Source organism: Benincasa hispida, chromosome 6 (genome assembly GCF_009727055.1).
Source record: "Benincasa hispida cultivar B227 chromosome 6, ASM972705v1, whole genome shotgun sequence".
NCBI lineage: Eukaryota > Viridiplantae > Streptophyta > Magnoliopsida > Cucurbitales > Cucurbitaceae > Benincasa > Benincasa hispida.
The window spans coordinates 17,438,712-17,452,147 of NC_052354.1; the positions used below are offsets into that span (position 1 = coordinate 17,438,712).

The 13,436-nt window shown below is 34.0% G+C and overlaps 1 protein-coding gene across 4 annotated transcripts; it reads left to right on the plus strand.

Moving 5' to 3' along the window:
* The first annotated feature begins 527 nt into the window (after positions 1–527).
* LOC120079714 (folylpolyglutamate synthase) lies at positions 528–13,011 on the plus strand. Of its 4 annotated transcripts, XM_039034042.1 has the most exons (16): positions 528–4,844; positions 4,949–5,079; positions 5,156–5,221; positions 7,622–7,731; positions 8,050–8,110; positions 8,274–8,357; positions 8,459–8,515; positions 8,639–8,699; positions 9,861–9,907; positions 9,995–10,072; positions 10,429–10,593; positions 10,696–10,980; positions 11,589–11,667; positions 11,861–12,019; positions 12,129–12,292; positions 12,727–13,011. In XM_039034042.1, the coding sequence occupies exons 1-16, from the start codon at positions 4,835–4,837 to the stop codon at positions 12,781–12,783; spliced, it is 1,614 nt and encodes a 537-aa protein (XP_038889970.1). In that variant the 5' UTR covers positions 528–4,834; the 3' UTR covers positions 12,784–13,011. The 4 variants fall into 4 exon arrangements, with proteins under 4 accessions (XP_038889970.1, XP_038889971.1, XP_038889973.1 ...); XM_039034043.1 differs by lacking the exon at positions 528–4,844 and having other exon boundaries at positions 4,949–5,069; XM_039034044.1 differs by lacking the exons at positions 528–4,844; positions 4,949–5,079 and adding an exon at positions 7,173–7,360 and having other exon boundaries at positions 5,163–5,221.
* The last annotated feature ends 425 nt before the right edge of the window (positions 13,012–13,436 follow it).

Here is a 13,436-nt window from a genome sequence, read left to right on the forward strand (position 1 = left end):
TGAATGAAAAACTACGGAAAAAATAGTAGATCTGAATAAAAAAACCCTAACAAAATTAAATCTAAACCATGATTCGAAAAAAGAGTAGATCTCAGGCAAAAATTTTATACAAGAAGAGACAATCATAGGAAGACAAAAAAGATGTTACCAATTGGATAAAGAAGAGAGAAAATGAAAGAGATAAGAATGAAAAAAATGTGAAACGCCAGACGAGGGAGAGAAATGTCAAAATAGAGTTAAGAGAGAAGTAAGAGAAAATAGATATTATTAGAGTTGGTATTTTGGGAGTAAAACTGTGGGTTATTAAACCTATTATTTTCTTTTAAACGGACAATCAAACATCGTGTAGATTTCTAAGTCCACCCAATCTAACTCTCTTCGACTGCCAAAATGCTTACATATTTTGAAAATTTGATAGGGGTTGAAAAAGAATTAAGTAAAGGGAAAAAAAATTATGAAATGAGGGGTATATTGGTCTTTTGACAAGTTTCTTTTTTAAATAAATAAATAAAAAATGAAAGAAAATCTTCTTCTTCAAGGCCGTGACTTCCCCCTCCACACAAAATCTCTTCCTCTCTCTCACGCGGATTCCCTCTCCATCTCTCTCAAGATCCGCGGCCACCGGAGTTCGCCCCTCGCCACCGTGCGTTCGTCCTCGTTTGCGCTAACAAGTCAGCCGCCAGCCAGCCTCGCGTTTGCCGTCCGCCAGCTGCAGTCAGCGCCGCCGGATCCGTCGCGCACGGGTTCAGACGCCGCCACGCCGACCACCGGTGGGAGGTCCGAAGTTGGGCGTTTTTGGCTCAAATTTGGTGGGTTTCTTGGTTTTCTTGAATGGGACTTGAATGCCCATTAAGTTTTGGTGTTAAAATTGATTTAGCCATGATGTTCGATGCTAGATTCGAGTTTAGAAGGCCCTTAGTGTGCTGTCTAGCGGAGTTAAGGCGATTTCGACAAGTTTTTGGTAAGGGTTTGGGTCTGTTCAGTGATTTTTCTTAGAGTTCTTGAATACCCATTTGGTGTTGGCATGAAATTAATATTACACCCATAATGTTTTGGATGAAAGATTGAAGATTTGGAGGATTTTGAATAGATTTCCAGCAAGGTCGGGTCTGAAATTGGTGGGATTTTGTTGAGTTCTCGTCTAAATGTAGATTTACCCATTAAATTTTGCACCGGTTAAGTTTATTACTTTTAATGCTTATGCAAGATTAGAGCTTGAAGGACTGTGAGGTGCTGTTCAGTAGCCGCTAAGGTTTTCCACGCCACCTTTGGTGAGCTCTCGAACCATGGATTAACTTTGAGTACTTATTGGGTGTGGGAGATAGGGTCCTAACCTTTAAAATTAGATTGTGCTTAGATTCGAGTTCTTGAGAGGTTTGGAAGTGGTATTGGAGCAAGCTACTCACTTGGATTTGATTCATGATGATGTACCTAGAAATGGGTTAAAATGGGTAATTGATAAAAGTACAGTTTAATTCTCTTTTTACCCACTTGTATTCAAATTCTATAAATAGGAGTCTTCCCCCTCATGTATGGATAGCAATTAATAAAACTTCTTTTCAAGAATCGTTCAAGAATTTTTTAGATTTGTAGTCTACATCAAATTGGTATCAAAGTATCCGTCTGGACCAAGTTGACTGCTGCCAGTGGAAGATCGGGAACTTTGTGAGTTGTGTTCGTTGCCGTACAACACATATCTAATTAGGGGAATCCTAAAAACTCCAAGAAAGAAAAAACCAAAGATTTTTCGAGATTTTGCAAGAATGGACTATTACCGATCGAAGAAGATGTCCAAGAAAAAATACAACAGTTTGTATAGGCAAGAAAATCAATTTTACTTCCAAAAACAATATTGGAATTCTGACTCAAGTGATTTAGAAGAAGAATTCCAACATTCTAATTTTGTCCATGCTCGATTTTATCAAAGAGGCTATCATTGTCCACATTGGAAATTTGATTCTAATGATTCTAGTGACTGATGAAGGAAATTCGAGATGGAATAGGAAGGCGACAATATCAGAAAAGGGCCCAACTATCCAATCAACCCCATTTTTCAAGAAATCAACCTAAAGATTAGAAGTTAGATGAATGAAAGAATCATCTAGAATGAATTTTTACAGCCCAAGAAGAATGTTCAAGACTCAAAATTACTCGTTTGATTATGAAACACGATCAAGAAAAGTTGATTCGAGAAAATCAATGGATGAGTCCTGTGCCCAATATGAGATTAAAACATATTCAAGCATCCAACAAAATGATTACTTTGATCCCGTAACATTGGAGGAAATAAAGAAAACAACAAAAGAAATCCAATGTTCATTGGGGAAAATGAATCAACATATTGATCAACTATCAATTCATTTGCAAGAGTTCAAGAACGGATTGATTTCATATACCGAAGAAAAACAAAAGAATCACGGTTGAAAAATTTTCAAATAGAAAATCATGAAGATATGAAAAAAAAAACAAGAATTTGAAGATGTTGATTTGGAAATAGTTGCAAGTGAAGATGAAAAATCTAACGAAGAAGATGAAAAAGAAAGTATCTAACATCGAGCAAGAATCAAACAAGAATGGCACACTAATTGCGGTGGAAATGGATCACCGAACTATCGAAGAACTTGAATCGAATGATAAAGAAGACATGATTCTTGAACGATTCTCTTTGGAAGGTGGTTTTTTAGTAATTGGTCGTTTGAAGATGGTTTTTATTGAACTTGAAGGAAACATCTTTTTTGGGTTTATGGCCGATGGAGAAGTTCAGTTTTTGGTGGCAATATTCGATTTTTTGTCTCCAATTTATATCTTTGATCATAATATTTTTGTTCAATACATAGGAGGTTGGTTTGGTCATACTCCGTTGAACAAGTTTATTTCATTTCTTGTTTGCTTCATAAATTTTTTTCTTTTTAAAACTTGAGGACGAGTTTTCTTTTTGAAGGGGTAGAATGATGTAAGAAGAATAGGGGTTAATTGGGTTATTAGGTAATATTCTAGGTTAATTCCCTTTTTACCCCACTTGTAATAAAACTCTGTGAATAGGAACCTTTCCGTCTTGTATCAAACACATTATTCCTTCTAATAAAAGATTTACAATCTTGGTTCTGGGAGATTTCTTTCCTTTTATCATTTAGGCTACATCACAGGATTTCAAAGGTCGTCTAAGGAGGTTGGTTTTGCTTAGATAGACATTTGGACATAAGTTCAAATTCAAACGAAAGTGGGGAGAACATATAATTCTAGAGGATCGAGCCATTGTCAGTGAGTGGTTATTTTCGAGTATTTGATATGAAAATTTATTTAAGTTATAGAGTTTAATTTGATTTGTGAATAAATGCGGGCATGAACTATTTTTATGACTAAGAATTCGTTAATGTTTGAGTGGTGGTCTTATTTTTTGTGCTTTCACAAAAGTATATGACCTGAATTTATGAAAATGTGTTTCTAACCATATTTGGCTTTTAAACCTGAATTATGTGATTTTTATGAGAAAAAGAGGACGATTTACTCATATGCTATTTGAATGTATTTTCGTAGCGCCACCTATGGTTGTCAGGGGATTTCTGGGGTTGAAAGATGCCGTAACCTGGAAACTCAAGAACCTGAGCCTAGGTGAGGATAGGGAACGAGATGTTGTATTGGCTTTGGGGCTTGATTAACCCTTGGAGGGTAGCCACCCTGTGTGCACATATGAGCAGTGATTATGATGAAATGGATATTGTAATGAGGTTGCCACTGTGTTGGAAGTGCCAAATATGTTTGAACTTGGTATGACCGCATGTTCCCTTGTTATTGAACCTGTGTGACCTATGCTCGGCCATATATTTGGTGTAATCCATCGTGGTAGACCGGAATATGGTACAGGATTGATGGTGGCTCACAATAATAACTTGTATATGTTTTATAACATGTATATCTGGAACTTTAATCATGCCATTAAATGTCAAAATGTGTTTGAATGTTATTTATTGGAAGTATGATTTGACAAACTCTATATTATTATGAACTTACCTCTCATTGGATTTTAGCTCATGTTTTCGATGTTTTCTCCCCCAATAGCGGTCAAGTTCTGGGTGCCCGTTGAGTCGTCACACGCCAGTTGTTTTTGTTAAACATTTGCTACATCGTATGTATGTATATTTTGAGAGTACACCAGGATAGTTGGGATTGGTGAGCTGCATGTCATGAGATATTTGTTTTAAGTAATGTAATCTATTTTGAATTTGTTTTCCCAATGTTTGTATATGAACACTTGTTTGGATCCGATGTTATTGAAGGGTGTGTGGTGAGACACTCGGTAGTTGTTTTGAAATCAAGTATTTTGGAAGTGCAATCTTCTTTTCTTTTTCAGATGTGGTTAATCAGTTTTTTAGGGGAAACTCTGTCGAAGCTTGAAACTTTTATAAAATTTTATAAAAGACACATTTACTTGCTCTTTGTTTTTCAAAAATACGTTTAGAGTAGTGTCTTCATGTCTCAATCTAGGTTAGAGAGAAAATCTAGAACAGGGTGTGATAGAAGGGGAGACTATTTTGTGGAGTGATCTAGGGCTTGGGTGAGAGTACTCAAGAGGGAGGTTCCAAGTTCCTTTATACTTGGAATATATTGTAGTTCTTCTTTAATTCTCAATATATCTCAGATCTTGATTCTTGTAAGGTAGTATCCTAACACTGTTTTGCAGATTGGAGAGTAGCAGATGTTGTGGTGGGGGACAACATGAAGGTGGTGCTCTCTGGTTCCCAGTCCATTCAATCTTTTGGACTGGTGGATGTGTTTGTTTTGAACTAGGTTGAATCCTCAAGATATTAGAGAACTTGGAGGTCATCTAGTAACCATGGTAGAAGGTATAGATATATTAATCTGAAAAGAATGTTTGAAAAGAATGTGTTAAGCATTTCTGTCATGTAAAACTAAAAATGTTTGTGGGTTGTGATTGGTGTTTTTGAAGGTAATGAGACATTGAAAGACTCACGGACGGCCTATGAAGAGGCATTAGATGCACTATCTCTGTTGATTGTCAACCGTAGACGCTGTGATAAATCTGGAGATCGATTTGAGTTGATGTTTGAGTATGTAAAGGTATTAATGAATCTTAACGCTTTATTACTGCTGGTATACTTGGGCTGATGTTCATTGAGTTGATTCTATACAATAGATGCTTGATTTGGAGGAGTCCATGTTGCAAATGAAGGTCATTCATGTAGCCGGCACCAAAGGCAAGGTATCATTATTATTTATGCAAGAAGTGTGAAATTAGAACCCCTGCTATATTATTTCCTTCGCATTTCATATTAATAATTCAATAATTCATGCAAGGGATTTTGTGTTGATATCTAAGATAATGCATGGGGTGGAGAGTTGAGAATATATTCAAAGGATTAACTTAACAAGTATGAACTTGTCTTTAATCAGCATTAATACTGCTTCTTTGAAGTCCCCCTGTTGCAAAGGATTTCTTGTCCTCAAACTTACTACCTTCTCTATTGGAAAGTTTAATCTAACTAGTAATTACGTGCGATGTGCGTTTTTATGAATTTTGTAGTGAATGTTGAAATTTATTATCATTATTATTATTTTAATTATGAATCATGCCAATTTATAAAGGACTAAAAAAACCAATTTTTATAATTATTTAGTTTGAAAGATATTGATTATTTTAAAATTATTTACATTTGTATTGTTTGTTGCTATTATTGAAATCTTAATTTTAAAATTATATCATTGTTTGTTCATGAATTAAAAAAAAATGTTACTTTTAATTTTTTTATTAAAAAATAAAATGGTGTCGGTTACTCTTAACATAATAGAATATATTTATTAAAAGTATAAGAATGATTATTGAGCATACAAGGGGCTAGTTAATATTATTATTATAGTTTCAAAGATTTTGTTGGTTTGTTTTTTTTTGTTTTTTTTTTTTTAAATAGAATTTTTCTTTTTTAGGTTTTATATGTTAAAATCACACTAAAAAATTGATTTGTTGGAAAGAAAAAAAAAATATTGTCATTATCAAAAATTTTTACACCAATTTTGATATTGTCTTATATTTAAAATGGAAAATAGATATTTCTTAAAAAGAAGGTAAACTAGATACTTCACTTATAATTTTTAAAGTAAAACCTTAAAACACATTTTTCTTTTTCAAAAACCTCATAATTTTAAGTTCACATTAATATATCTCTAATTTTCTCAACTCGTCTCTTTATATCTCCTTATCTAATTTTCTTATGTCATATAGATATCTCAATCTTTTCCATTTTTTTTCTGTCGTTACTCACTATTCTAGTTGAAGATATGTATCTATGAATTAAATGAACTTGATTAGGGTGGAATGGATTATAAAAAAAAAAGTTAAAAGAATATAAGCACATTGCAATTAGATACAAATAAATTAAGAAGAAAAGAAAATTCACATTACTAGTTTCTCATTCTCCTCTTCCTCCTTTTACATCTTCATGATTAAAAAAAAAAAAAAAATTGAGTTAGTAAGATTTTTATAAAATAAATAAATTAAAATAGACCGACTCTAAAGTAATAAAATGGGATTATGGATGAGGAATGAGATAGAATTTAAAATTAAGAATTGCTAAATTAGAAATAAAAGAATTAAATCAATTCTATATCATATTCCATTAAATTTCTAACCTCTCTCGCCATATCCCTATATCTGCTAAAAAAATCTTTTATATAAAAAGCAAACCTATAATGAGAAAATAGTCATCAATCGATCAAAATTCATTTTGCTCTCAGGTTTCGATTATCCTTTCAAACAAAATTTATTGCAACATTAAAACAATGAATAGATGACTAAGTAGATTGTAAAACCCAATTTATTTTTCCACTACTTTTCATTTAAATTTAAATCTATCTCAAATATTCTATTTGTTTTTTTGTTTCCTCTAATGGAATAACATCTTCAAGGCAAGCCTTTTACTTCAAAAACTTCCTCAAAACAATTTAGAGCGATAAAATAAATTTCTTAAAATAAATAAATAAAGAAAGAAAAATGAATGATAACAATATCACTTCATTAATTTAGTAAAATGTTTTCCTTTGAAAAACAAAAAAATTTAGTCTCAATTATTTTCTTGAGAGATTTTGCTTTTGAATGTTTTGTGGAATTTGAAAAATTGCAATAAATGCATTGGCCAAGTATTTCTTTATTTTTATAGGTATATCACACACCCATACACTTATCATGGAAGAGTTGTCTTATCGTCATCAACCCAAATGCACATATGACCTACTATGTAGGTTGAAGGGTTGCTTAAATAATAGTCGTGTCCTCTTAACATCAACAAACACATGAACTACTACGTGGGTTGAAGAGCCACCTAAACAATTTGAAGAGTTATTGAGGGTAAGAAGGGAATTCTTAAAACTTGTAAGGGCAAAAAGGGAAGGCAAAAATAGCTCCTCTTTTAATATAGTATAAATATAGATATAGATTTGTGTTACATTGTTTTTACATTTCTGTTCTTTCTTTTTTTCACTTTAAATTGAAAATATCCTTGCATTCTCTTAAATGTTGATGAAAGGATTTTAAAACTTTGCTTAGAAATCTATCATTGAAAATGATTTATGCTAACTGAACTTTGTCCTTTTGTTGGGACTTGTGTAGGGATCTACTTGCACCTTTACTGAATCCATATTGCGTAATTATGGCTTCCACACGGGCCTTTTCACTTCTCCTCACCTTATTGATATCCGAGAAAGATTTCGTTTGGATGGGTAACTATTCTGTATTCTGCATACTTTCGTTGTTCTTTTGTGGAAAAGTTGGTCTCTCAGGTAGCTAATACATCTGCGAAGAGCTACTTTTTTTTTTTTTTTTTTTTTAAGTCCAAATAAATTAAAAATAAAAAGGTAATTTTATTTTTCACTGCTGCAATAGCATTGTCTAATTTTATTTCTGTACCAAGTGCCTCTACGTGCAATGCTTAAGCTCCTTTTCCATTTTGAAGTTGCATATTCTTGAATATCTTCTTGATAATTGACTATAAATACGTTTTTTTTAGAATTATTAATTTGTTCTCTAACTTGTTGCAGCGTCGACATTAGTGAAGAGAAATTTTTAACCTATTTCTGGTGGTGTTATAATAGGTTAAAGGTATTTTACTAGTCAATCTGATTCAACTGTATTATATTTCTCAGACAACTTAAAATTTGCAAGCTGTAATGCTGTATTGATAGTTGAAGTGGTTTCATTTTAGATCTCTTGGATTACTATTTTCCTTGCTTTTTCTGATTCTATTCAATTTTATTTTCTTCAGGAAAAAACTAGTGAGGACGTACCAATGCCTCACTTGTTTCGCTTCCTTGCATTACTTGCATTCAAAATATTTTCAGATGAGCAGGTTTGATGTTTATTTTTAGTTTAATCTTTTTCTGGACAAGCTTTCTTTGATCAATTTATTAGGCGGATTAGAAAGATAATGTTTTATTGCCATCAATGAAGGTGGATGTAGCTATCTTGGAGGTTGGTTTGGGTGGAACTTTTGATGCTACCAATGTGGTATGCTCATTATCTTTTTATTTAAATAATAAACTATTTCAAATATAATTTGTCCTTCATCTATTTTAGGAAGTAGAAACATCATATCAAGGTATAGCCATTTCATAGATTTTAATGTTTCAGGTCCAGGCACCCGTTGTGTGTGGTATAGCTTCTCTGGGTTATGACCACATGGAACTTCTTGGTTAGCCTTCGCTAAACCTTGAGATTTTTATGCCTAGAAAAGAAATGATAGTCAACTGTTTGCATTTACTTTGGCTTATGCATGAGCGTAGATGGTTTGTATCTTAATCGATAATGTTAGTATCTTCGTAGAACTCAAGGATGCAGCTGAACAACCTATAGAATAGATAACAGATCGTGATAATGTTAGGTATCTTCTACTTCTTGCAATCAAGAACTAGAAAAACACGCCTCCCTAATCAATATATATATTCAACTAGGAAAAAATACACCAAATTACAATGTCTTAAGATCAGCTTTAACAAGATGAAAGATAAAGAGCAAATGAAAGAAGATAACTCCCCGGGACATTCGGGAGTGCCGGAATACTCTCCTAAACCTCCGCCTTCAGCCAAATTTCCCACCCTCAAAATAGAGCCTTCAAACCCTACAAAAACCCTTGCATTGGCCCCCACTTGCCATGTAACTAACTCTACTACTCAGCTCATTATCAAGTGCAAATTCTCCTTCCTACCCCTTCTCTCTTGTTTTATCTGCATCTAATCCTTTTTCCACTTTCTATATTGTGCTTCGTCATTGTTTCTACTTGGAAAATGGAGAACTGCTTGAGATTGGAGACATTTGTATCAGTTATAGGTTTGTTACAAGCAGAGCCTAGCATGTCCATCAGTTATAAAGGTTTTCATTAGGTTGCACGTCCTAGACCACTCGTCCGAAGAAAAAAAGGTATATCAATTGCAAGGCTTTATTAGTTCCAAACACTTTCAAGCATCGTGTAGAATGTGTAAGCTAACTACCAGGTGCAAATAATAGTCCTGATTATGGAATGCTGTGTGCGTAGGATGTGAGGTCACTCAATTTTGGGATACTAGGAAAGAAAAGAGAAAAGGGATGGGAGGTCACTCAATTTAGGGATACTAGGAAAGAAAAGAGAAAATTACTTATTTTGTCAACCTTGAACGAATGTGATAGTAAGGGTAAATAAATTAAGGTAATGAGTTCTTTGAGATGAAAATTTATTTACCATCAGTAATACATAATTCAATTGAATTTATAATTTGGCTACTATTTGTCCAAGTTTCGATGGTTTTATGGTAGATTCTAAAGTCATGATGTTTTTTTTAAATTGTTGATTTCATTCTGTTTTGAATTGTCTAAACAGGAAACACTCTTGGTGAGATAGCTTCAGAGAAAGCTGGTATCTTTAAGGTTTGCTTCAAACGACTTTTCCTCCAAGTATGAGCATATAGGAATAATCAATTTAATGTTTGTTGTTGTCCTTTCACTTTGGTACAGCATGGGGCTCCAGCTTTTACGGTATTTCAACCTGATGAAGCCATGCGTGTGCTTAGAGATAAGGCTTCGCAGTTGGATGTATGTGCAGATATCTTCTTCATTCGTATAACCACCATAAGACCTGACCCTTCCCTTACTGTTTGAATTTTATTTTTCGACACTTTATGAATATGCATTGTTCACACTACCTTATATTTGAAACAATGTCATGTTAGCTTCATACAATCTGAATTTTCTATTATTTGCTACACTACGTGTGAGTTTAAATTATTTGTTGTAATGATCTATGCTTTTTTACGTCTACATGACTACATGGCTGAAGCATGAAACTAGTAAACTATATGAATTTAGGCTGATTGGTAATCTACCAGTTAGGTAATATTTACAGTACAACCTTCCCTCAAAATGAATTGCAACAATTTTGCACATCACAGGTACAACTTACAACAGTGTCGCCATTGGATCCCGAGCTACTTCATGGTCGTAAACTTGGGCTTGAAGGTGAGCACCAATATCTAAATGCTGGTCTTGCTATTGCCCTATCCTCCACTTGGCTTCACAGGGCTGGTCATTCTGAACTGTCATATGTGGAGCAGAATGTAAGTTCGACATAGAGATTTGTCCTCAGTCTTTCATAACATTATCTTGTGTTTTCTAATTCTTTTTTTTTTTTTTAATTGAAAAAAATATTTTGTTGTCAGAGGTCTTTGCCTGAGCAGTTCATAGAAGGGCTTACCACTGCCAGCTTTGAAGGGCGAGCGCAGATTGTTCCTGATAAATACATTGATGTTGAATCCCCAGACGATCTTGTTTTTTATTTGGATGGAGCCCATAGTCCCGAGAGCATGGAGGCTTGCGGTAGATGGTTTTCTGCTGCAATAAGACATAACCAGCCAGGAAATTTAAATCAGTCGGAGGATAATGCTACATCTTCAAATAAACTTCAAGGATATGATAACGATGAAGCAAGGAAGAAATCTGTACAGGTAGACATCTACTTTAGATCAACTTTTCCAAGCTCATTTTATTGTTTGTCAAGAAAAAATGGATCATAAGTAACTAAATTAGATTGTTACAGTTCGAAAACCTATACAAATGGCATTGTTGGCCTGCAATCAATATATCAAAAAGTGGGAGATCAGGAACAATGAAAGTTTCCTTAGCTAACATTAACAAAACAGAAGCCCCCGGCATGATCTCCCTCGCCTTCAAAGTGTTACAGCGGTCTATTACTCTCACAGCACAAGAGATTCTAACTATGATTAAGAATTAAGTTTCAAATTCAGATAGGACCAATTGTTGTCTTCCTTTGGGGCAGTGTGGAGTTCCAGGACCATAATTCTTTCCAGTGGAGAAGTTGTTTAACAAGATGATCGACTCTTATTGATACTTCCTTTGAGTAAAAGTATAAGGGACAAAATTGTCCCATCTCTTTAACAGCTATATTGCAAGTAGATCTATGATATGTTTCAGCACTCCTTTCTAGTTCTAGAGTTCTACATTTCATAAAGAGAAGCATTTAACTCATAATTCATTTGTGTAACGCATCAACTTCTTTATATGCCTTTTAACCTAGTATTGTTGGACACTGTAGGTGCTATTGTTCAATTGTATGTCTGTGCGAGATCCACAATTGCTTCTCCCACCTCTGATCAAAATGTGCGCAAATAATGGTACGTATTTGTCAAACTGTTGGATCTGAAGAGTCAGGTGTTCTGGAGGGGTTCATACATAGTAATTTCTAGACATTGGGTTTTATTGACCGAGGATAAGGATATATATCTCAGAATTTAAAAGAGGGATCTATAATTTAGGTACTAAATATGACATTACTCGTATACAAATAAGTTTGCTTACATAATTCAGGTGTCAACTTCAAGAAAGCACTCTTTGTTCCAAATACATCAGTCTTTAACAAGGTTGGAACCCATGGTTTACCAGAAACAAATGGGCAAGTTGACCTTTCTTGGCAGTTCCATCTTCGAAGGGTATGGGAAAAGGAAAACACCATGCAATGTGTCAAAGGTACTGTTAGCTTATGCTAGTGATCTTTTTATGTAACCGAACTAATCTTTTTGAAGTGTTTGGAATTCTTTATCCTTCCCTAAACAGCTTATATACTTTGGCATATCAGGAAATGATTCTAAAGGGACTGGTGTTGTACTTCAAGAAGAAAGTGAAAAATCAGAAGTGGGTGGTAAGAATTGTGAGAATAGCACAGTGTTTTCTTCTCTCCCAATGGCTATTAAATGGCTCCGGGATAGTGTCTTGCAGCAGAATCGGTCCGTTCGACTTCAGGTAATTTCTTTTTGAGAAAATGGGTATATATTTTTGCTGAGGAGTTGAGGAAAATGATCCTATTGTTTTTTAGTGACATTGCAGACTTATTTGGGAATAGTAAATGCAAGTCAAACTACAATTGGTTTCTGTTCCATGTGGCTTAGATTATATACCATTATCCGCAATATAAGATTTTTTAGGCTAAAGGTATACTTTTACTAGCTAAAGCCTTTAAAACCCATTAAAAAAAAAGAATGGAAGTAAACTTTCGTTTTTCCGGGAAGATTCTAGGCATGTTCAAAATGAGCTATATGCTTAAAAAGCACTTTTTAGTACTTATAAATTCTTCTTTTAAGCACTTGAAGGGGCATTCCAAACTGACCCTTTTTTAGCATCAAACTTAGATAACAGCCTCGTGTAACGAGGAAACTTTCGTGTTTTCTATTTTTCAGGTTCTTGTAACTGGTTCCTTACATCTTGTGGGAGATGTGTTGAAATTAATCAAATGAAGGATGGGATCTGTTTGGTGTTAATTGCGATGGGACTAAGCTTTTGGTTGAGATTTTCTTGAACAAACAACATTTTTGTTTTATAGTTAGATCAGAAGACTTCAGGTAATGTTGGTGATGAGGGTTACATTTGTTCTCTTTCATTAATTATTCTTATGCTTCAGAACTGAGCAATAATGAGAATTTTAGAAATATTCTTAATGGATCATATTTCCAGGGTTCACTGTTTATAATATTCTTACATATTATATAATCATTATAATAGCTAATAGATTTACTGAACAAAAAGATTATAAATATTATAACCCACTACAACACAAGATCTAAATCTGACACAAGCTTGAGTTTAACATCATCAAGAATTCAGCATCTCGTCAGTAGGATAGGACTAAATTGCCTAAGTAGTTGACAAAAATAGGGTAGTGAAATCGTGGATGAGGTCCAATATTTCCATATGTCTTTGAAATCGTAGACTAGTCCATCGTTAACCCACATGTCCGGTCAACCTTTTTCAACCCTTGCAGTCCATGTTGCCAAGTGTCAAGGCATCCACGATTGAAGGTAAATCTAGAGGTAGCGAGCGACAACAAACAATGGAGGATGGCAACAATAAAATGAAAAGGAATAACGAGAGAAAGTTTAAAGTTTAGTGA

Bases quoted from the DNA above. Each gene is read 5' to 3' on its own strand.
- LOC120079714 (XM_039034042.1), top strand. The intron at 10,073-10,428 runs GTATGTGCAGAT...TGCACATCACAG, and splicing joins ATAAGGCTTCGCAGTTGGAT to GTACAACTTACAACAGTGTC. The intron at 10,981-11,588 runs GTAGACATCTAC...TGGACACTGTAG, and splicing joins CAAGGAAGAAATCTGTACAG to GTGCTATTGTTCAATTGTAT.